This window comes from Sphaeramia orbicularis, chromosome 7, assembly GCF_902148855.1.
Source record: "Sphaeramia orbicularis chromosome 7, fSphaOr1.1, whole genome shotgun sequence".
NCBI lineage: Eukaryota > Metazoa > Chordata > Actinopteri > Kurtiformes > Apogonidae > Sphaeramia > Sphaeramia orbicularis.
The window spans coordinates 15,238,922-15,264,012 of NC_043963.1; the positions used below are offsets into that span (position 1 = coordinate 15,238,922).

At 34.8% G+C, this 25,091-nt stretch overlaps 1 protein-coding gene across 1 annotated transcript in view; it reads right to left on the reverse strand.

Annotated features, from left to right (window-relative positions):
• Window positions 1-2,231: 2,231 nt before the first annotated feature.
• Window positions 2,232-25,091, reverse strand: part of pik3cd (phosphatidylinositol-4,5-bisphosphate 3-kinase, catalytic subunit delta) — a 40,707-nt gene continuing 17,847 nt past the window's right edge. The window contains exons 9-23 of the mRNA XM_030138917.1: window positions 21,889-21,985; window positions 19,724-19,854; window positions 19,587-19,637; window positions 18,630-18,797; window positions 15,450-15,571; window positions 15,215-15,358; window positions 14,528-14,623; window positions 14,262-14,435; window positions 12,728-12,837; window positions 12,436-12,514; window positions 12,190-12,356; window positions 10,539-10,663; window positions 8,310-8,455; window positions 7,086-7,218; window positions 2,232-4,927 (exon numbers count right to left, since the gene is read on the reverse strand). Coding sequence (XP_029994777.1) covers window positions 4,790-4,927; window positions 7,086-7,218; window positions 8,310-8,455; window positions 10,539-10,663; window positions 12,190-12,356; window positions 12,436-12,514; window positions 12,728-12,837; window positions 14,262-14,435; window positions 14,528-14,623; window positions 15,215-15,358; window positions 15,450-15,571; window positions 18,630-18,797; window positions 19,587-19,637; window positions 19,724-19,854; window positions 21,889-21,985 — 1,881 coding nt within the window. The 3' untranslated portion in view covers window positions 2,232-4,789. The remainder of the gene's footprint in view (window positions 4,928-7,085; window positions 7,219-8,309; window positions 8,456-10,538; window positions 10,664-12,189; window positions 12,357-12,435; window positions 12,515-12,727; window positions 12,838-14,261; window positions 14,436-14,527; window positions 14,624-15,214; window positions 15,359-15,449; window positions 15,572-18,629; window positions 18,798-19,586; window positions 19,638-19,723; window positions 19,855-21,888; window positions 21,986-25,091) is intronic.

Consider the following 25,091-nt stretch of genomic DNA (forward strand, 5'->3'; position numbering starts at 1 on the left):
AAACCCGGGTCTGAAGCGAACTCTGCCGCGGAAAAACGAACAGAATGTGCTCACATTTACGTCCAAGCCGTCTCCCCTTAGACATTCAATAGTGTTTCATTTTGTCTCCATAAAGCCATGCCCCTGTTGGGAAAAGAGCCGTTGCTGCTAACCAGCCAAGCTAGCTCGCTAGCAAAGCCCGAGACAAAAGCCTGAATGAAGTTCCAATGGGTGAAACACCATCCAGGTGCCGCTCCGCTGCCAGAAGTGGAACCGCCGGGAGAGAAACACACGGAGCCTTTTGAAAACCTCTGACAATGAGCGTCCCGGTAAGAAAACCAAACACACAGGCTTACCCCTCCTGGTCCAGCTTTTCTTTCTTGTGTGCTGTGTTTGAATGGTGTGTTGTTGTAGGAGGGCGTCCTGTTCCGGGGTCACATCCCTCCAGTCGGCAGAGCTACGGCGGACTGACTCAACGCAGAGAGCCGCCTTCTGCCCAGCAGTACCGCCGGCGGCCGCTGGGGGCGCCCCGCACTGTGCATGGAACTACAAGTGCACAAGATATCACCGCACACCAAATACAACTGTACACCGAGAGAGCAAATATATGAACACACCAAGACACTGAATGCAACAGTACACCAAAAGACTAAATACAACAGCACACCAAATAGAACAGTACACTGATATACCAAATACAGTAGTACACCAAATACACTAATAACCAATATAATACACTAATGTGCCAAATACAACAGTACAGAAAGAGACCAAATACACCCATACACCAAATACACTAATGAACCAATACACCAAATACACCAATAACCAATACAATACACCAATACACCAAATACAACAGTACACAAAGAGACCAAATACACTAATACACTAATACACAAGATACAGTAGTACACCAAATACAACGATACACCAAATACACTAATAACCAATACAATACACCAATGCACCAAATACAACAGTACACAAAGAGACCAAATACACCCATACACTAAATCACCAAATACAGTAGTACACCAAATACAACAACATACCAAGAAACCATTTAAAGCAATTCACAAATAGACCAAATACACTAATAAACCAATACACCAAATACAACAATACACAAAGAGAACAATTACACCCAAACACCAAATACACTAATAAACCAATGCACAAAATGCAGCAATACACTAGTACGTAAACTTCACTAATATGCACACGTGTGCACCAATTATCCATAAATAGCAATAGACCAAATGCAATATCACAAAGGTGATTACATTACCTTTGGAAAGTATTTGACTTTAATAATGGATTGGATTTATACAGTGCTTTTCTTTTCTAGGCACTCAAAGTGCTTACACTGAATCCATTATTCACAAACTGGTGATTCTAAGCTACATCTGTAGCCAGAACTGCCCTGGGCACATTAGTGGAAACATGGCTGTGTGGCCTTTCAGCAGCTTTGGCAAGGTGAGCAAAGTGTCTTGCCTAAGGATATTCAGCCCATGACCAGCATCTACTGTAGCCAATTTGTTTTGACTCTATTTCTCAAAAGATTTAGAGTAAAGCAGGTTATTTTCATTTTAGAAGAGGTAAACATCACATTACTGATAGGAAGTTGATATTGATTTTTTTCTTGTCTTTCTTTTTTTTTTTTTTTAGAAAATATAATTTTGATTTTGCATTTTTCAAACAGTATGTTATAGAATTAAAATGTTTTTCATCTATTCTTCTCTAGTTCCTTACTGTCTTACAGTGTTTTTGCTACTTCCTACTTTGTTGTGTGACCACTAGTGTTTCTCACCAGGATGGCACAAAAAAAAAAATACTCTGTAAGTTGTCATCAAACTTTTTGGACCAATTTTTCAAGCAGAATATTACCTATTTCAAACTTTGGACAGTGGTTTTATATATAACACACTACTGTAAATTCTGTGTGAAATGAGTGATGGTGTGGTTAGTTTATTAATCTAGTCAATTTTATGCATAGTTATATGACAACTCATATTTTTTTACATTGTCATCAAAAGTGCAATCAGGTTAAGAATAATATGTTTACTGAAGTCTGAAGTATTTGTTTTGAGCCATAAACTCCTTCAGAATGGCAGAGGAAATCATTTACATAGAGCTGTAAATGTTGTTTGGATATTAAACAAAAGTGAAACTGAAGTATCTGTGGCTTTCATCCATGATCTGATTTTTTTTAAAAATGTGTCAAGAAATAAGTACCAAATGAGTCAAACTTAGAGCTCCCAGTATGCCTCACTGGGCAAACTGTTTATTGAACGTGTTTCCCTCCAACAGCGAGTGAAGCAAATGTAAAAACAGGATGCAGATGAACAACTGGTCCACGTCAGACCCATAATGACACAGCAGTTTCACTGTTGTAGCTGCACAGATGTAAGTCAGGCCTGAGACTCAAAACCTTTGTACCTTGTGACAGAATTCATGAAATACAATCCATTTAAAAGGCAACAGCAGTAACTTTACAATTTACACAAGTAGCTATAAACGCACAGACTCTGACCTCCTGACTTAAAGCAGCAATGGGTTAATCTGAGCCTGAACTGATGAGCATCTATTACCCATAGTTATATTCTATTCTACTGTATGTTTCAATAGCTTAAGGTATATAAATCTTCTTGCTGTAGAAGTTAACGTCACACAGGTCCCATTGAAAAGTCTCCATCGTGAAAAGCATTCTTACATCAGCTTCTATTCAAGTGGTCCTCGCAGGACTGACAGGATATAACACATGTAATCTGTTCATAGGGCTGGGCGATAAAACAGTAATTATTGCAAAGTATTTTTATATTGCATTTTGAAGTGATTATTATTCTTTAGGATTTATTTTCCCTTACATTATATGCAAAAACAATTCGAAATGTTTCAAAGTTTTGTTGTTTTGTTTAATTTTAACGCTGTTTTCTCAGAATTATAATACACAAGTAAAATCTATTAATCATTATATTTGTTTAGAGTGTTCTACTTTTAGATAACTGAAAGGTTTTGCTGCTCAGCGAGTATTTGTCTTGTATTTTCTGACCATAGAGTACCTCGTTTTGCCTTCTTCAATAAGATGCCACTCATTTTGTTAAATCCAAGACTACATGTATGTTCATCTAGTTACGACTTGTGTCTTTTGTATCGTTTTCATACTGTTACATCTTTTAGAAAACCCTCTAATTCATCTAGTTTTTTCATCTTTCACTCAGGATAAAAAGTCATCCCTTTATCTTTGGCATTTACACACAATTTTACATTCATTGTGGTAATTATCAATATTGCCAGATATGAACATTTTCATTATAATATGATAAAAGTTTTGCTATGTATTTAGCACCTTCTAACCACAAAAAGTACTTTAAAACCTAATTTTTTTAAAAACCTTGTCATGTCTTGGTTTGTCTTGTTACACCTTTAACATTATTTTCACTACATTACATCATTTGTCTAAAACCACTAATAACCCTCTGGTTTCTTCAACCTGCCTTCATGTAAAAAAAAAAAAAAATCAGCCTTTACACTAAGAAGAAACTTGGCATTTACTATGATACTCATCAATATTCACTGATGACAACATTTAAGGCCGTATCGCCCAGCCCTATCTCACCACACCATTAAACTAAATCACTGGCTCATTTATCTACACAGGAGTAGATAATGTCAAAGTATTGAGGTGTTTAACACTGAAAGCGTGAAATCTCTCTCATGGCAACTGGCACATCATCGGTTAAAACAAAGCAATGAAAATCAGTGCGTAACTTAAATATCTGAATACAACACTGGCACACACATCAGCACACAAACACACTTACTGCATCATCTGAAACAGTACACATAGTCCAGGATTTACATTTTTAAAAGGGCCACGTGTACAATAATACATTTTGAGAGGCACAACCATACTTCTATGGCTTGTGTTCATAGATTGTCTATTAGATCTGCATGTATTTAAAGTGTCTGATTATTGGGCCCCAGTTTAACATGATTTATAGAACAGCATCTATATCATTTTGTCACCTGAGATCATTTTTATCCGGAGATGTTGCATTATTTAAGTGTATCTCCTGGTTTTGGTGGGTGTTTTGAATTTTTTTCATATTATTTTTTTAATAAAAATCCCTTCCCCACCGTACTTGCTTCCCTTTTACTGGCACTGCAAAGGCAACAATCTTTACTTCAAGGCAATATTAAATAGCATGATAACAGAGAGTCCTTTAAAAAATATTCTACCGTGTGTTTGTACAATTGTTTTAAAGTTATCAAATTAAATAAAACACAATAAAAAAAAAAAAGACACAACTGCAAAGAGGCAGGTGAAATGAGAGGCGATACCACAGCCACTAAGGGGCGTAAACCATAGAAAAGTCTTTTAAGTCAAACTGCTGCTCCGTCACTCAGCTTTGTCGATGAACGTGTCATGTTTGTTTGCAGTTTTCTTTGCTGAGTGATACGAGCGTTCTGCCTTGGCTTCTGTGATTCATGATACTCGAGCATCAGCAGGATGTTTTTGTGTAGCGGTTTCAACACACCAGAAAGTTTCTCACTTTGCTGTTAAGTCCAAAAGGCAAAAAAAAAACCATATCCTGTTGTTTAATGGATGAAAGATGAGTGTGATGGATTATCCTTCACTTAGTTGTTCTGTCCTACAAACTGGCCGGTTCGAATGTAAACATTTGAGTTTCTCGGAATGCCTTCAGATTAGTAAAATATGTGATTGCGTTGCTTCCCTTTAATCTCTATAAGTTAAAATCCATCATTTTTGGTTGGTCCTTAGGTTCCCTTGGTTCAGTGTTCTTCACGGTCTATTATCTTTGGCCAAGGAGTGCATCATCCAGTTCACCTTGGTCTTCCAGCTTTCCCGCAGAGCTTCATTAAACTTCACTTTGAAATTCTTCAGTGCCTCATCTTCTGATTTGCCCAAAGCTAAAGAGTCCTTTTGGAAAGAAGAAATGAAAATATTATTAACATTAGAATTATTTCAGTATCCATGTTTGCAGCATCAGGTGCACTTCCATGAACACATTCAATGTGTATTTTTACTTTTTTTTTTTTAACTCATAAAGACCCATAACGGCCACTGATGACCAAAACCATCTACTGATCTAAAATGTTTAATACCTGTTGATCCACTAATCCTATCAATGCATTGAAATAAATGGTGTAAAATACAGTTTGTCATCTTTTCATGGCCATCAGATATGACCCATTTGGACGTTCAGAGGCTCTGTAGTGAACGTGGAAACACCGTCATCTTCTACAACATTGATTCACCAGTAAAACTCATGGAGTTGGATCAATGACAGTGGATGAACACACTGGGTTTAAGTTCAGTTATTGATATCTTTGCTGAAAAATTCAGCTTTTCTTCAATTTTTTCTGTTTTTACCTGAATTAATCCACCAGTTTAGATAGATAGATAGATAGATAGATAGATAGATAGATAGATAGATAGATAGATAGATAGATAGATAGATAGATAGATAGATAGATAGATAGATAGATAGATAGATAGATAGATAGATAACTTTATTGTCTGTTCCAAGTAAAAACAAAAATTCATGTTTTTGTCACGGCTGTAAGACAAAAATTTAAAAAACACACTTGGGCATTAAAAATGCCCCAACACACTCAAAAGCACAATATAATGGATTAAAAATAAGTAAAACACATAAAACAACTAAAAACACTACAAACACAGTGCAGTCTATTTTGTGTTAAGAGCAGCTCATATCAAAGCAAAACCATCAATACTATACAAAAAACTCAATATAAAAGGGTGTTGCATCACAGGCAGGTTTGTCATGTAGTGAGAATGAATGTCATTACTAAACCAAGAAACCCACTGAACACAGCTGAAACCTTTTTAGCACCATATCTTAGGTCAGCTACTGTCTATTCTGTACTTCCTCTTGACCTAATATGACCTGACAAGCTCATACAAAGAAAAACAGATGTGCTCTTTCTTCAAGCCAAACTTACTGGAATTGCTCAGTACGCTAAGGATAAGATAGAAGCCGTGAAGGTCAGTGAACTGAAGGGAGTGAATGGACAGAGTATAAAACCTGATTGTTTCATTTCTCTGTGTTGAACTCACTCATCCTGAAGGACTAAGCCTTGTCCTGGTTCAGCTGAAATACTTGTCCTCATTCTCCTAAATATTCATTCCACTGAATTATTATATTAGCCTTTATGGAGAAAAATATTGGGACATATCACACCTACAGCTTCACATTGATTTGAATTATTATTACGATAAAAATGCTCATGTCAGTTGTCAATAATTATTACGATAAATGTCAAATATTTTTTTTCTTTTATGTTTAAAGGCTGATTTTTCTTCTACAGTGAGCACTGAAGAAACCAGATGGTTATCTGTGGTGTAAAATGATTATTTATGGTCAGAATGTGACAAACAAAACAATTAAGCAACAAATATCATGATAAAAATAGCTGCATGTTGAGTAAAATTAAGCATAAAAAAATTCTGAAGCATTTTGTTGGCAAAGATGAAAATGTAAACAAAATTAACCATGAAAATGAAATAAATCAAATTTAAACTATATAATGACCTTAGTTGTCATTGTTTTGAAGCCCAGCCTCCAGTTAGCAATGAAACACCTGAATGCAATGTATCCAAATATTTTGTTCAATAAGTGCACATCAGATGAAATGCATTTTAGTTTATATCTCATCAGGAATTTCCACAACATGAATACACTTTGACACAGGGAAGATTTGACCCATGTGATTGATCAGCTGTTGCAGATTCTTTCCAAATACTCAGATAAAATATGAAAATTTGGCTGGTAGTACAACAGTGTAGTGTAGATAGATGAGAAGAATGAATTATTCCTTTGTCTCAACTGTAAAAATAAATAAATAAAAAATATAATAAAACTATTTTAGAGGAAAACAGCATCAGAATGCTACTTCTACTCTTTTTTTAACAGCCATGTGTAACACAGTCTATCATGCAACTGAAACTGTTCATAGAAACACATAGAACTCCCATTTCATTATTTTGCAACTTTTCAAAGGCTTCCTTCAGATTTATTTGACATTTCATGAGATTCAGGGCTGTGGTTGCGTACCTTCAGATACTGGATGTCTTTGAAGGAGGTGAGCTCAGGCAGTCCCGCTGCCTTCATCATAGCGAACAGGTTGACAAACAGCGTCCCGTTCCGACACAGGATCTTATAGGCTCGCTCACAGTACTCCCTGAACCTGACAACATAGAAAATAAAAATTTAAATAATAAACAATGAAATAACACTACAGTGGAGCCAGGGGACGTTTGGTTCCGTACAAACCTGAGCTTGAACGAAAACATGATTTATCTATAAAATACTGACAATGTCATTTTTTGACATGAATTTCTTTTTTGTCTTCACAGTGTTGAATAACTGATGAATACTGTGACATTTTTCCTTTACTAGGTGAAATATAACAATAAGTGTTGTTTCTGTACAATTTTCTTTCTAATTCATGTAATAAAACAGAAGATTGATTTGGTTTTACTCTTTCGTTGGTGTTGCTTTTTTTTTCTGAGTCAAAAATGACAGACAACATTTCCACAGTCGCGAAAAATTTTTTTAGGCCACCCTTGTTTTCTTCAATTTCTTGGTCATTTTAATCCCTGGTACAACTAAAGGTACATTTGTTTGGGCAAATATAATGATAACAACAAAAATAGCTTGCAGTAGTTTAATTTCAGAGCTGATATCTATCCATTTTCCATGTTTTTCTTGATAATAAACAAAATCACTTCAGTTCTTACATCAATAGCTATGGCACTGTACTGACAAAAACAGTGCTTTTAGGCATTCCGTGTTTTTTTTTCTGTCTGTTTTAGTCACATGATACACACAGGAGTTAGTACTTGATCGTTTTCGATGACTTTTGATGGTCTAATATTTCTTTCCGCAACTGTATAGAACTTGAGTTTCCTCCTCAGCTTTGCAAGCAAAGATAACCAACTTAATGAAGCATATTTTCAGTCAGCTGCAGTGACTACTGTTACTGTAATAAACTGTGTCTTTTTCCAGGAATCTGTGTTGCTGACAGATGTACAGCAGGAAACACCAGACATTTTCCATCTGTTTTCTTACTCCTCTAATTCATATTCTAAAATGATATAAATAAAAGCTAATTAGAGAGCTTCATATAGATTGTGTTTGTCATTTATGACCCTAAAAAGTGAAAAGGTGAGCTACCCCAGAGGCCATGGAACCTTTCACACACTCCAATTGGAAGAAAAAAGCTATGAATGAAATCATTTATCCATGCACAGACTGATTCATGAATCCATAGTGTACCTCTCAAACTTCTCACTGTTGTTCGTCCTTCCTTGCTGGATCACATGGACAAAGTCATATGTCAGAATAAAAGGCACACGCTCCCTGTTGATCCCTAGTTTCCGCTTGAAGTTGCCCAGGAAATGCCCAAAGTCAATGTGGAACAGCTGAGGAGCACAGGTGGAAATGAGTTGTACAAATTACTCTTTTTAAGGAAACAAAAATGTGAACATAATAGACATGCGGTCTGATGAGTCGACACCCTGTTCCACATTAATGGATGCATCAGGGTGAGAAGAGAGGCAGATGAAGTGACTACCCATGATGCCTAGTGTCTACAGTACAAGCCTGTGGGGGCAGTGTTATGATCTGGGGTTGATTCAGTTGATCAGGTCTAGGATCAGTGATATTAGATGTCCATAAAATGAGGTCAGCTGAACCTGAATCTACTGAAAAACCAGAAACAGTGGAGTTTTTCTTCTTTGACAGCGACAGGATTCATCAGGATCAGATTGTGAAAGTGGTTCAGGAGCATGAGACATTACTTTCACATATGGATTGGACACCACAGAGTCCAGAACCTGAACCACAATGAGAATATATGGGATGTGATGGCGAAGACTTTACACAGCATTTCCGACTTTGCATCATCAAAACAAGATCTTGGCCAAAAATTAATGCATCTCTGGAAGGAAATAAAAGTTGTAGCATTTATTGTGACGCTGCATAAATATTGGCTGACATAACTGAAGCCAAGACAAATCTATCTTGTTATCCAGGCTAAAGACATTCCAATGAAATACAGTGAATGACTAATTTTTGGCCCGGACAGTGTTTTTATTGTTTTTGGAAGACTAACAACATTAGGAAAGTAGATGTCAATCGGAAGTATTTATTGCCCCGCCCCCCCGAAGGATATTGTTTTTAGTTCGGTTTGTTTGTTTCTTTGGTTGTTAACACTCTAGCAGCAAAACTACTGGCTGAATTCATACCAAATTGGGTTTAAAGATTGCCAGTGACCCAGAATAGATGTGATTACATTTTGGGAAAAGTAGGTCAAAGTTAAAAATTTTTTATTAATTTTTCAAATCTTTTCTTTCTTCCATTTACTTTTAATGGGCGAAATTTTACAAGTCTATAAAAACACCAATTTTGTTTCAATTTACTTCAAAGTTGGCACATATATAGAGGCAATTGATATGCTGACATCAGCACATGCATAGAGATGATGACATCAGCTGGATTGAAGCCAAAATAAGCTACAATACGTGTGAGGGGCAGGGATTGTTGTGCCTGGCACCACTTGTTAGAATGTTAATTTATTTACTTTCTTAAACAAAGTGACTGAATACACTATAATCTACTCTCCTATAGGTCTCAGTAACTACAAGTTTATGATTTTATGTCACACTAGATCAACCCTTAAAGACCCACAAATATTTTTGTCACAACTTCCAAACTATTTTGTTTGTATTTTCCAAGTGATTTATTACCATTTATTGTAATATTAACCTCTGGATTTTGCATTTTTTCACTGAAAATTTGGTATTTTCCCACATTTAATTTCTTTTACATGTAGATGGCCATAAAAGCTCAGAGTAAATTCAAACTAATTAGATCAAAGGAAACAATGAGTATACAGTGAGTTTTTGAACAAAATATACCATTAACTTAACATAAAACAAGTATGTTCATCCACTGTCATTTGTCAAACTCCATGGGTTTTACTGGTGAATCAATGTTGTAGAAGATGATGGTGTTTCCACATTCACTACAGAGCCTCTGAACGTCCCAAATGGGTCATATCTGATGACCATGAAAAGATGACAAAACTATTTACAGCAATTATTGTATTGTATGTATGATAGGATTAGTAGATCAACAGTGTATTAAACATTTAACATCATTAGATATTTTGGTCACCAGTGGCTGTTTGGGTCTTTATGGGTTAAACACTGATCATAACATGGTGACACTGACAAGCAAGTGGCATTAATGTTGATATCTCATTCTAATGGGACCTGTCAGTGCGTGGGATACTTTAGGCAACAATTGAAAATTAATCCAAACTGCATTTTACCTAAATTATTTTATATGTTAGTGGTTCAACAGTAGATGGTTCTGGCCAGGAGTGGACGTCTGGATCTTTATGAAATACAGTTTTTTGTGGTGTAATTGCCCCCTCGTGGTAAATTTATATGTCGTGGGTTTTCAAGTGACCATGATGAATAACACAGTTGTAAATCCCACCTGTCCAGTTTCCCTGATCATGATATTGTCATTGTGACGATCTCCGATGCCCAGGATGTAAGTAGCTACACAGTAGCCAGCACACGACAGAGTGAACTCCTCTATTGCTTTTTCCAGCTTCTCCTGGGCACAAAAAAAAAGAAACAAGAAAGCACAGTGTAAGTGGGTGCATCTTTATCGTTTTCCCTTTAAGTCCGTATCTCTAACCCAAAAACAGACACACACACAGAGCCCTGAAGCAGGATTTGCTCTCTGTTATAAGAAATATGCACAGAGGAGTTACTGTGGCTGCATAATGATTACCAGAATGTCCTTTCACAGTCTAGACGAGGATGGTGTTCGCTGCAATAAGCTTTCACAGATTCTCTACGCTTCATTTTGGGTGCTCCAGCATTTCAAGCTAATTACCTTCCTGTTCTGTTGTACAGTCAGCTCGGCCTGTCTTGCCAAAGTGACGTACGCACAAAAGCCTTATTCATTACATCAAATGGTTTACGCTCTTCAAGGAGCTTTTAGGATGAACAAGACCTTCAGACTGTCTGGCACCGAGTAAAAATCTCCTCTCATTTAATGTAAGGCTGGAGTTGTCGACGCATTTGTCTCACTTTGTCACAGCCCTCAAGGCACATAATAAATAAGCAGACATCCAGGATGCAAAGTTTTCCATATTGCCACGAAAAATCTATAAATTCTATAAACAAAATGTCACATCACTTAAGTAAAGTACTTAAATCCAAACAAATGGACTACTGTGAAAATAATATTCTACATTAGAATTAAAAACCAGTATCTGCCAAGGTTATAATAGTTTTGGATTTTTCATCATAGTTTAGTTTTATTTAGTTTTAACTTTGTTTCTCTAATTCAGTTAGTTTTAATTCATTTTTAGTGCAGGTTTTCTAGTTTTTATTTGTTTTCGTTTTCCTCTAAATGCTTTAGTTAGTTTTAGCTTAGTTTTATTTCTTTCATATCTTCACTGTCATATTGAAATAAATACTGTACAGGACTGCTGCTTTCTCCCAACTTTAGTGTCCATGTTTCCAGGTAGAGTGGGAACGAGAAGACGACTCTACACGACAAGTGACGAGAAGTGACGGACCATGAAGTGTTGTATGGTGCTGCTAGCTAAAATTGCTCAAGCAAAATAAATGGATTTCATATTAATCCAACATTGACGAAGACAAAAACGAATCAAATTTATCCATAAGTTTTATTAATTTTAGTTAGTTTTGTAAGAACACAAAGTTTCAGTTAGTTATTGTTTTTTTTCTTTTAATTATAGTTTTTATTTATTTCAGTTAACGAAAATGTTTTTTCAATTCTAGTTTTCGTCATTTGGTTAGTTTTCGTTAACGATTATAACCTTGGTACCTGCAATGTTTAAAAGTTACTAACATCATTATTGCAAATTATTAATTTTTTAGTTTTCTAAGTCAAAACTGTCGGCTTTACTTGAATGTTACGCATCAATGTTTGCATATTTTACGTAAAATAAAACACAGTTGTCAATTCAACATGGAATATCATGCTGTAAAGCTCAAATGTAGTCTGTATTTCCATGTGCTTCCATACAGATTAATACAATATCCACACAGACAGAGTTGACATGTTTTTCTTTTCGAATTAATCCACCCTGTCCGTCATACTCACTCAGGATTCTTGGATTTCAGCCAGTTGAGCAGAGCGTCCTTGTTGAAGGCAGCGGTGGCCGCACTGTTACTGCTGTTACGCTGGATATTAGCGATGGTGTCCGAGTTCTTTACAACTTCAATGAGCCCCATTTTGTTCCCCGTGGACAAACAGCCATATGGGATCATCCTGTAACACAGACAGAAATAAACCATCAAACTTGCAATTCACGTCTGTGTTAACACCTGGTGCAAAAAGCAGCATTTACCTGAGATCCAGACCTTCTTTTTTCCATAAATTCTCCATGAGCTGGATCATCTGTAGGGTCAGCATGTCTTGTCGAAGATCTAAAGATGAAAATAAATCAGACACATCAAAATAAACAATCTTTCTGGTACATTTCAAACACAACTTTAATTTTAACCCATCATTTTACCTCATTTTTCCAGAGGCTATATTGTGATCCATAAATGTTGCCGAAACACAGAAACAGCCCATTCATGCAGTTATGTTTTCAGGTCTGCTGATGTATTGACATAGAGGTGTGTTCTGGATCTCACCATCTCCGTTCTTGAAGATGATCCCCACCATGTCTCCTTGAACAAACGGATTCCTGTACATCATCCAGAGTGGCTTCATCTTGGAGTCCATAAACCTGCATTTATCTGCACTGCAACAGCACAACACACATTGTAAACACATGATACCTGTTTAATTCAATATGCATTCACAAATTTTAACCAAATTTCTAGAAAGGAAACAGCAATTTGTGCAGCTTTACATCCACTGCTGCTATTTTGACAATTAGTTTTATATTTCTTACAAATAACATTTTTGTCCATCCATCCATTTGTCCAAGTATAAAGTGAGAAATATTAAAAGTAAAAAAAATTGTAAAACAGAGATGTCAAAAAGTTACTCCAGAGGAAAAAGCAGTAATAATAATTAGTACAGAAAATATATGTAAAAGTGCAAAGTATTGATTATTACAAATCATGCACCTCAGTTGGCAAATGTTTGCTGTTTGTTTCATGTTATTTCAAACACATAGTTTGTTTAAGTTATGTTAAAGGTTTTTGTTCGTTTTTACACATCTGAGTGAACTTAGTTTTATTAGATTTATTGATTTCACCATATTTTACATATAGCTGTTCTCTTCGCTCATTTGTTTCCTTTATATTTTAATTATTTATTGTTGATTATTTAATTTCCCTGGTGCTTGATGTAAATCTGGCAGATATGCTCTGTCTGATTAGTTTTCATTTATCAAGCCTATTTTATTATTTTAAGCTGTACAAATGTCACTTTTTTATACACTATGCTGCTGCCATCTTTAATTATTCTCATAATTGTCAATAACATAATATCGATATCATTGAATTCTTTCTATTCTACTCACGTTTATCCCTTTTCATTGTTTTTATCGTCAATGTTTTTGTTGTTTTCAGATACATTCTCAATGAGACCTTTTGTTTCAGCTTATTACATGATAAAAAAAGGTTGAATGATTGAATGAATGAATATAAATAATATTGATCCAGTGGATTATTATAGACACAGAAAATAGTTTTAAGGTCACATTTTCATTTTCAGGTTTCTAACACTAAGAAATAAGGGTAAAATGGATTATATATAGCAATCTTTAATAATAGCTGGTTGTTTAAGGTTAATTGATAGAGTTCATTTTTGATGTATATAACATTTTTGTGTTTTGTGCAGGTTTGATCAGAATTTGTCATGATATCTATAAGATTTGTTAAGTTACTTTGGGGAGGTGACATTGGAATTCATGGTCAGTAAAAAAAAATGGGGTGAACTTCATCCTGCTCATTTTTGAATATGTTCTTTGTTTTTTATATATATATATATATATATATATATATATATATATATATATATATATATATATATATATCTTTTTGTTGTTGTATTTGGTTTTAAAATGTTGATAACTGAAATTAAAAAAAAAAACAACAATTTTCCACTATGTTATGTAATTTAAAGTTTACAATCATAGGAGGAAAACTATTTAAGGAGTCAAAGATGCAATTTGACAAAAAAGATTATCTGTTCTGTTGAGCGTCTGGCACTAACCAGATCTCGGCGAGGGATGATGCTGGGGTTAAGAGGCGGACAGCAGGTCGGACAGAGCCTCCACGTACGACTCCTGTCTGATGCACAGCTTCAGATCCTCCGCCGTCATCTTCTGCGAGCCAGATTTGGACAAAGTCGCTCAAGGCCTTCATTTTGCCCAAGGCCTCATTCTGTGTGAAGGAGGTGAGGTGAAGGTCAGTACAAACAAAAACAAACGCAGAGGTTTCACCGGTTGTGGGAGTTGAGCATTAGTGCGTAGGTACCTGTTGGTTAAGAGCTTGATGTGGTGGATGTTTCCCCTGCAGTAGGCCTCCAGAATCAGGCCAAAAACGCAACTGACAGACGCAACGTGAATCTCTGACCTAAAATAAACACAAAGCAGTCAAATCAAAGGTTTCATCTGTGGTAGATTTACTTAAAGGAGTGATATTTTGCTTTTTTAAATGGAATTATGCATTTTCAAACATTTCCTTGTGGTCTACATAAACTGTAAATGCTATGTTTGGGTCTGAATTGTTCATTAATTCAACTCCACAGGTCCATCTTCAACACTATTTCTGAGTAATGACACCAGAAAGGTCATTTTGAGCGCTGGCCCTTTAAATGCAAATGAGCCACTTCACGTCCCACCCCTCCCAGGTGTTGACTGCTCTGCTCTGTCCTGTTCAACCAACAACTGAACATTCTAGGTAATCGGCTCAAAGTTTGGACATATTTTCTTTGTATCCTTCTTTTGTCTCCCATTAATCATGTTCTGATCCTTCATGTCATTATTAATTTCTTTTCATAATTCATTATTAATAATATAATATCATACAATGTAATAGTCAGTAATTTACTCTCTACTTTCCAGTTACATCCTGCTGTGATTACTTCTTAATTAAAGGATCTGAATCTGTTTCCTCCACTGGGCTTCATATGCATCTTATTTTTCCAACTATCTGGTGTCTGACCTGAGATGCCAAAAGAGGAAGTGACCGATCCTCCTGTTGGATAAAGCCCTCTCCAGCAGGAAAGTGGTGAGGTCACAGTCCAGATAAGACTCATACTTCAGGACCTGGACCAGCTGGATCAGGTACTGCAACAGTTCACCATCACTGTGTGCAGAGGAAGAAAATGAAATGATCACCAACACTACGAACACCAAATATCTGATACTACATGACCACACAGAAGGTATCTACATACCTGAGTTTCCTGAGGCATCTGATAGTGAACGATCGCACAGCTGGGTCTGGAAAACTGTAGTCTAGGAGCTCTAAGGCGTGGATGGCAGGAAGTTCTGGCCAGTTCCTCAGTAAACCCACCATCTGAAGAAGTCCAGAGTTCGTATATGGATCAGTAAGAATTCATAAATAGGATCGTTTTTTTTATAATTTGGTGAAAAGATTACTGTCAATTCACTTGGAAAAACAAATAAAAAATCATTGTTCAAATATATTCAGTCCAGGTTTTTGTCGTAAAGAAAAACCAAAGGCATGTGAGTGGAAGAAATAAGGGGGAAAATATGTACATTAACCCATAAAGAGCACACTACGTTAAAAAGTTCCTGTATTACCATCTGTGGAGTAAAATTGTGGAAGGAATTGTTTCTTGAGAATTGATTCTTGAGAGATACAGAATTTAATAACGACAACGAGGGCTGTTTGTTTGTGGATACTGTTGTATTGATAAATATGCTGTAATTATTGAAGAAAATCGTTGAATCGTTGACTCTGTATGACTGTACTGCCATGATCACTTTGTTGTGTATAATTCAATTACTGCATTATGCATTTGTTGTGGTTGAATGTTAAAATAAGGGAAAATGTATTGTTTGATTGTTGTGTTAAGTTAGTGATAAAGGTGTAAAAGCACTTGAGGGGTAGGATTAAATAATTTTATACTTCCTCCTACTCCTTTTCGACCATGCAAATTCAGACTTGCACAAAGTCGAAGATAGATTCTGTTCATTTAAATGTTATTTTGTTTTTTGTCTTCATTTGCTTTGTTTTGTTTTATTTTGTTTCTTTGCATGTTCGAAATAAATAAATAAATAAAAGACCCAGTGCTACTTCTGTGGCACTTCGCAAATTAATTTTTCACTATATTTAACCTTTCTTAAGTGACTTATCACCATTTATTGTAATATTATCCTCTTTATTTTGCATTTCTTCAGTGAAAATCAGATATTTTTCTACATTTAATTTACTGATCATGCAGATGTTCATAAAGGCTCAGAGTAAATTCAAAGGTTTTTATATCAAAAACAGAGAAAACTGAAGAAAAAGTGACTTTTTCCCAGCAAAATATATCTAATATAAATAATATATGTTTGCTGTTTTCTGATCATAACTTGGTTTCAAAGCATGAAGCTTCTGCTATTAGCTAATCAATGGTTTTGTGTTACATTGAAATGATTCCCATTGGAAACAAATGCCCCAGAGCTTTGAGTCCAAAATCAATATATTCTAAAGTTAAAGCCATAACTTAGTATACAGCTCATTTGTATGTTTATCATCATTTTAACTTCATTTACCACTGTGTGGCACTGCCTTTCCCTCTTTCCACACAGTCTAAATGTGTAAGAGAAAAGAAAACATAATAAAAAACTATGACAAATACTAGGAAATGGCAGAAAGACAAGAATTTTAGGATTGAAAATTACAAAATCAGAAGGGATTGGTATTAATGGATAAAATTAGTTCTTTAAAAAAGTTTAGATTTACTGGAGAGGAGGATGCTGTCCTATATCTGGTCTATATTGGATAATATCTGCCACCACCTCCACTGTGGTGATGCTTTTAGTAACAGACTTCTGCTAAGATGCACCATGAAGCATCACAGGAAACCACTCCTGTCTGTGATCACTGGACTGTATAATCTCTAACTCAGAATGTCAGATATTTTGATGGACCTGGACTACATCTTATTACCTTATCTCAGTGCATAATAATACAGAGGAATCTAAATTTAACACTAAACTATGTATTTTTAAAGCTGCATATTTTTTAGTGATGCATATACTTCTATTTCTGAATATTTTCTTATTTATGTTTCTATTTTACATCTTTTATACCTATATTTGTCCTTGTATACGTACAGAAGTTGAAAAAAGTTTTTGGACACCCATAAAATTTCATACAATCTCAAATATAATCATGAAATACTTGTGGAAAAATTGAAAGGTGTCTGTATCAGAGAGACACAATATATGTAGATGCTTCTATGAAACTGGGTTCCTTTTGGTACCCGGCACAATTAGACATATTTCCCCCCAGGATGTACCTAACGATGACCTCAGATGAATGCAAAGAAATTATACTCTTGCTCTGAGTCATCCCAAAATTAAATGAATTATTAATAAAATATTGGGGCCAAAAATAGGACCAAAATTGGGACATGAAAAGCTACGTAGGTGTCAATGCATTTGATCTGGAAAACATGGCTTGAAATGGTCTTACATAATACAATACATAAAGACTGTGTTAAATGTGATGATCCTAGTGGTTTTTCTAATCCAGACATGCAGGTTTTTCGTGAAATCTCAGTCTCATTCCAGGTTTCTTGTGTAACCCATCGTGTCCACTAGCATTACATGCAGAACAACACATATAAATAGCGAGTGATTTTGCAACAGCGGCCATTTCTGTGAAACACTCTGCCTTGCATAATTAATTCAATTCCCAAAATGTGACAGAATAAAAAGATATTCGAAAAAAAATAGTAGCATGTAATTTTTGTCCTTTTTACTGTGTTACATGCGGATTTTTGTATAAAATTATATAAAAATGTGTTTTATCTGAAAAAATAGTTTCTCTCTTGTCTCAGTAAATATTTATTTTTAAAATAGACCTAAAATGCTTCCAAACTTGCTTCATAACATTAGCTTGGTTTGAATTTTTAGCCCCCATGCCCTGGTTTTAGGGATCAGTTTCATAGAAGCACCCATGTATATATGTATACTTCAGTTTCTATTGTTCTTGGAATATCTGCAACTGCAACATTATAATTTTCTTTCTGGGACTCATCAAGTATTCTGATTTTGATTCTGAGATTTATTAACAGTAATATAAAAAGTTAAAACCTGCTCTTGGTGCTTTAAAAATCTGTGGTTGTTCCATTTTAACATCTTAGCTGATACTTCAACTGATGACGACACTACATCTTGTGCACCAACTCATCTCAACCACATCACATCAAGTCAAATGACTAATAAAAAGCCTTTTAGGTCACAGATGAATGATTTTTATGATTTGGGAACCTCTCTGTTGTTATTTTGCATATATTAAATGCTTCAAGGCTGTAAAAAATGAAGACCGTTTTACACATGTAGATTCATTCATTCATCTCTTTGTGCTTCTGAAGTCCTGTTTCATCTGTTCATACCTGCACTACATCCTCACGTTTGTTCCATTTGGTGATAAGAAGCAGCTTGGACAGACTTTCAGGGTAATGGTCTCGGACGACGGAGCGGAGCTTCCACAGGAGCTCCTTCTCATCCTCGAAAAACTCAGTGTAGTTTTTGTTGTCCATGATTTCTTTCAGCTTCATGTACTACAGAGGACACAGTCAACAGAGAATGAAATTATACATAAGTGAACATATCAGATTGGATTGTATTTTTTAAAAGCTTGTGAGTATACAGATGCGGAAAAAATTATTAGACCACCAAAAGTCATAAAAAAAAAAAAAAACCATCTGTAAGCTTTCATGCATATGTGTAAATGATAAACTGAGATACAATATAGTTGAAATTGCACTTGTTTTACATAAGAAATTTCAGGTTTTTCAGGTTATTCCCATTTTTAAAGGATAGTTTGGAGATACAACAGCGGAAAAAAGTCATGAAAAACAATGCTTATGCAATCAAGTATTAAATCCTGTGTGTATCATGTGACTAAAACAGACAGAAAAGAAAAATGGAATACCTAAAAGCACTGTTTTTGTCAGTGCAATGCCATAGATATTGATGTAAGAACTGAAGTGATTTTGGTTATTATCAAGAAAAACATGGAAAATGTCTAGATACCACCTCTGAAATTAAACTCTTATGAGCTATTTTTGTTGTTATCATTATATTTGTCCAAACAAATGTACCTTTAGTTACACCAGGCATTAAAATGAACAAGAAATTAAAGAAAACTAGGATGGTCTTATCATTTTTCCGTGACTGTATATACTTTTTGGATCATTTTTTTTTACCACTTATGGGTAAGGAACCAAATACGGTAATTTCATTAACCTAATTTTCTACATAACAATAAAAAAATTGTAAAGTCTTGTTATGTCCTCCAAAAACACACAAAGGTTGAAATTTAGAATACTAGAATATAGAATACTTACTTCATCTTTACTGTAGAAAGATGCATCACCGTTCTTCTCCATATCACTTATCTGAAAAGAAATACAATTACAACTAAATTCTTGACTTGACAAATGACAGAAGTGATGCCTGTACAGAAATGTTTGGGATCCAGTACCTTTTCGAGTGGAGGGTAATAGAGGGGATGTTGTCGGATGTTGGGGAAGCGGATGAGAAGCCCGGCAGCGCTGTCTACGTTTGGATTCTTCTCCACCGTCCCCATCGGGTTCAACAGGTCGCTTTTATCATCTGTGGTAACAAAATGTTTGCAATGATAGATTTTTATACAATTTTATCCCCAATTTGGAGAGATATTACACATAACACAAAACACAGAACCTGAACTCACTCATATCATCCATCATTATTTGTCCCAAATAAAATGTAAAATTTTATTTTAGAAACAAAATTATTCTGATATTCTTTATTTATTTATCTATTTATTTATTTATTGTTATTACTATCATTCTACTTGGATATTGTACTTTGTTCTATTATTCCTTCTTTATCACAACATTCTCTCTTTTGTATTTTGTGTTCTCTTTTCCTTTAGAGGATCTAGGATCATGGGGTGGGGGGAGAGGCAAGAGGGGAATGAGGGGGTCTACTGTGTACATGTACTGAATTTGTGATTTGAATGTGTTCAACTAAAAATGCTAATAAACAGATAAAAAAAAATGTTCTGATATTCTCACCCCTTCTAGTTGGAAAACAGAATGCTCTGCTTCTTCTACTCTTTATTAGCGCCACATGTAATGTAGCATTGTAACCGACTGCTTCCACTTAATGGAAATGCAAATAATTGAAATGATGATTTTTGCAAATTTTTGATGTTCAATGTTTTATTGAAGTTTAGAGTCAAATGATAAAGATGAGAAAAAAAAAGAAACTAGAATCACTGTTGTTGTTGTTTTCTCCACTGGACATGAAAAGAATGGAGTTTGATGAATGTCAGCATTTCTTCTAAACGGGTGAGTTTGATTATGAGGCTTATGAAGATATAAAGTTATTATGTAATGTTATTATCTTTGTTAAGTTGCTGTTTGTTGATCCATGGTTCAGACTAAACTGTGACAGTTCTGACCTTGTTTGTTCGATTCTAAACAGATCTTTTGTTCAGTTACTGACAACCCAAACCGAACAGAAAACAGAGGGGGTTTGTGGTTTTACTGTGGCTGTTTTCAGTCTAAAAACACAGCTAAGCTAACAGAGCTATAATGTAAACTATCAGCAGCTCGTGAAGATAATAAGACACAGTGTTATTTGACCGACTGTCAAAATAAGCAGCTATGAGTTTTTATTTGACGAAGAAAACTCAATGTTACCACAATACAGATGTGTGAACAATGAGATTTATAATTTATTCAGTGAGTACATATACAGTATCTGTGGATACATAGGGTTGATTTGTTGATGGTTTTAGTCCTGAATATGCTCTGGTTGGTACCAGTCTGCCCCCTGCTGGTGAGAGTTTATTATATTAGTACTACATAACCCCTTTAAAAAGAGTCTCATTCCACATAAAATAGTGAGAGATGCGTTGGATAAAGACTAAACTTAAAAACAATGAGCAAAACTGATGCACATTGTCTCATTTACAACTGTCAGATATACATGTACTTTCAACAGTAAAGACAATGTTTGGGTGTTTTCCTCATTCTACATTTATTTTAATTATCTTAATGTCTCTAACTGTATTTATATAAAGCCCTCAGTTTGTGTATCAAATAATCTTCTCTAATCAAACAAATTTTAAGAGGTTAATTACTTTTTGTTGTATTGTTTTTTTAAAGAATAGTTCATATCTTTTTAATATATATACATTCTTTTTATTTGTTTTATCAACAGACAATACAACACAGAAACTAGGGGTCACTGGTTGAACACAAAATATTTAAATGACACACAGCAGTAATTATGCATTGCTTTGTTCATAGTCCCGCCATTTTCTGCAGCGCTTTATAAATAGTTCATATCTCTACAGTTTTTAAGCGTGTTATTGTTTTAAAATGGATTCGATGCCACTACTTGATTCTCTAATTCTGAGGCGAAAAGATTTTAAACAACCCTCGAAAACACACCAACGAACAACTGTCGTTTCCCTGCATTAATTAAACGACTTGTGCATGAGCAGACGGAACATAATGCGCAGATTTGTGAGGCTCTGATGGCACCACTTGTCACGTTGGGTATTTCAGCTTTCACTGTGTGACGCCATGTGTTAAAGAGGAGGCTGTGACCGAGAATAGATGTTTGTGAAGAGGAGAAAAAAACTGAGCGTACCAGGAACAGACGGCCATGTGGACAGAAGGAACTCCCCGGTCTTCAGCTGGTCCTTGTAGTCGAACACCATGGTGTTTACCCAGGCGATAGGGCAGTCCTGTCAGGATTATTAGAAACAAATACAGGTCAGGGGTTGGACCTTCTCAACAGGGAAACACATTTACACCATCAAAGTCAATGAAACCCTCACAAATAAGGAGAAAATGTTCAAAATATGACATACTATCTCAAATTATCACTTACAGTCGTGGAAAAAATGATTAGACCACCCTTGTTTTCTTCAATTTCTTATTCATTTTAATGCCCGGTATGACTAAAGATACATTTGTTTGGACAAATATAATGATAACAACAAAAATTGCTCATAAGAGTTTAATTTCAGAGCTGATATCTAGACATTTTCCATGTTTTCTTGATAATAACCAAAATCACTTCAGTTCTTCCATCAATAGCTATGGCATTGTACTGCCAAAAACAGTGCTTTTAGGTATTCCATGTTTTCTTTTCTGTCTGTTTTAGTCACATGATACACACAGGAGTTAATACTTGATTGCATAACCATTGTTTTTGATGACTTTTGAAGGTCTATTTTTTTTTTTTTTTTTTTACGACTGTAGTATCTCAAAATAATGAGATATTGTTCAAACTATTGACTTTCTACGTCAAAAATATGATTTAGCATCTTGAAATCATGTGAAATTCTCTTGGAATGACTTAATATCTACAAAATAATGAGATATTGTTAAGAGTATTGACTATCTATGTCAAAATATAATTAAGTATTTCAAAATAATGATTAATTATTTTGAAATAACTTTTTGAAATTGTCCATAATATGACTTGGTTTCAAAGTAACAAAACATGTCTGAAGTTACTTAGTATCTATAAAATAATAATCTAAAATGTCTAAAATATGACTAAGTGTCTCAAAATAATGAGATACTGTCCAAAAGTAATGATTTAGCATCTATAAAACAATGAAAAGCATTCACAAAACAATAACATTATGTGAAAATAATAAAATAATATGGAAAAAAAAATATTTTAATGAGAAACTTACTCATGTACCTCCTATCTACCAATAATCTACAAACAAAAAGTACATTAATTGTACTTCTGTTACGGCACTATTAATTTTATTGTAATTTCAGTTTCCTGTCTGTGATGTACATATGAAAAACTGACAATAAAGCTGACTTTGACTTGACTTTTGATTATTACTGATGTTCAGTTTCAAAAATAACACATATTATTCTACTTTATAGTAGGTGATACAGATTTGCAATATCCAAAAATATATTCAGAATTATGTAACTATAAAATTCAACAGAACTATTTAGACCTGTTACAGATCCACTCCATTCACTCAATAAGAGAAATAATCTTTGTGAGAAAACATCTGAATATAAAAACACTGTCATGTCAAAGCTGAACTGGGGGATAAGGGTACTACAGAGTAAAAGCTGCCAAATAAATCCTCCAAAATATAAGGACATCTAAATCCTGTCCGTAAGCAGAAGCTTTATGAGGGAAAGAAGGTGAAACTTTTCTGACATCATTCTGTGAAGTGTTGAATGAAGCTCAAATATTCAAGTCCACTAAAGCTCTTGAGTGGAGGAGGATTTCACAGATAAGTATGTTTAATTCGTGAAGTTTTGAGAGCTTTGGAAGCTTTCACTTCAAAATATATTACCTTGATAATATAGTCTACTTAACAGATTCTGGTAAAAAAAAAAAAATAATAAATTAGAATGATTTTAATGCTTAAGCTGGTGTGTAAAGCAGCAAATTACTTAGCAAAGGCTAGGAAAAAAAACACTCTGTGATCTTACATGTTACCAATAGGGGTGTCAAACATACGGCCCATGGCCAAAACGGGTCTGCCATAGGGTCCAATCCAGCTCATGGGATGAATTTGTGAAATGCAGAAATTATATATACTGTATGTATATTAACAACCAATGGTGTCAAAATAATTTTAGCTCAGGGGCTACAGTCAGGACCAATTTGATCTTAATAACCTATAAACTAATGACAACTAAAAAGAAAATTACATAGAATGTTACAATTACAAACTATCCTTTGACGAAAAATGTGAATACATGAACAAATCTAAACCTGAAATGTCTTATGAGAAGTAAATTCTCTTCTCTTAAGTGCAGTTTTAACAATATTCTGCCTATATTACATGTTTTTGTTTATTTGCGGACTTCTACTGTGATGTGTACATTGTAATGCACATGTAATGATAACGGAGGCATATATATATTAAAACTGCACTTATTTTTCTTTAGAAATTTCAGGTTGCTCACAGCTGGTTCATGTTAGACACATTTTTTAGTACTTTCATTTTTATTGGTATTTTCAACCAGTTAGACATTTGGGATATTAACCCTTTCATGCATGAATTATTACAACCTTAATCAAGATTTTTTTTTCCTGAGTGTTTTTATCTTCTTTAGACATGAAAAAAAAAAAAAACAATGCGGTTGAAATTTTTTTTCTGAACCTATTTTTCATGGAGTTCCTAAAATGTCCACCCATCTTGACACCATGCATTTAATTTTTGAAGCAAAGAAATATGTATTTACTGATATATTGTGTGAAAACTATGACATAAAAACATTTTTAATGCTGCTAATCTGCTGTTTTGTCACATTTTAACATACTATTATACTAGTTATTACTCACTTCATGGAGATAATGTGCAACATGATAATAATAATAACAATAAAAACCTTTTAACTGCAGTTTAATAATAATAACAAGCAATTGATTTACACTCAAACATGTTAGTGCAGATCAGGTTTATCTTGAACAGCAAACTTACATTAATGGTATGAATTTCAGTGTATGGTATGGTGCATAAGCAACCACTGTGTTGGCTGATATGGAACTAAAACAACAAAATCCATAAATACAGGGTGACCCAAAAAAACGGGAATTTTTGAAGTGCGTATTAGCAGACATGAGCAAGTGGCAGCACTGCAAGACAGTGACCTTGAGCAAGTAAACACACCCCCAGTTAGTAAGAGAATTGTCGGTAACCGTGTGATCTCAAGATTCGGTAACGTTCCCTGGCCCCCTAGATCGCCAGATTGTCGTTTGTGATTTTTTTCTTGTGGGGCTATCTCAAGAGTAAAGCGTACACGACTCGACCAAGAACTCTGGATGAGTTAAAACAGAGAATTCAGGATGAAATT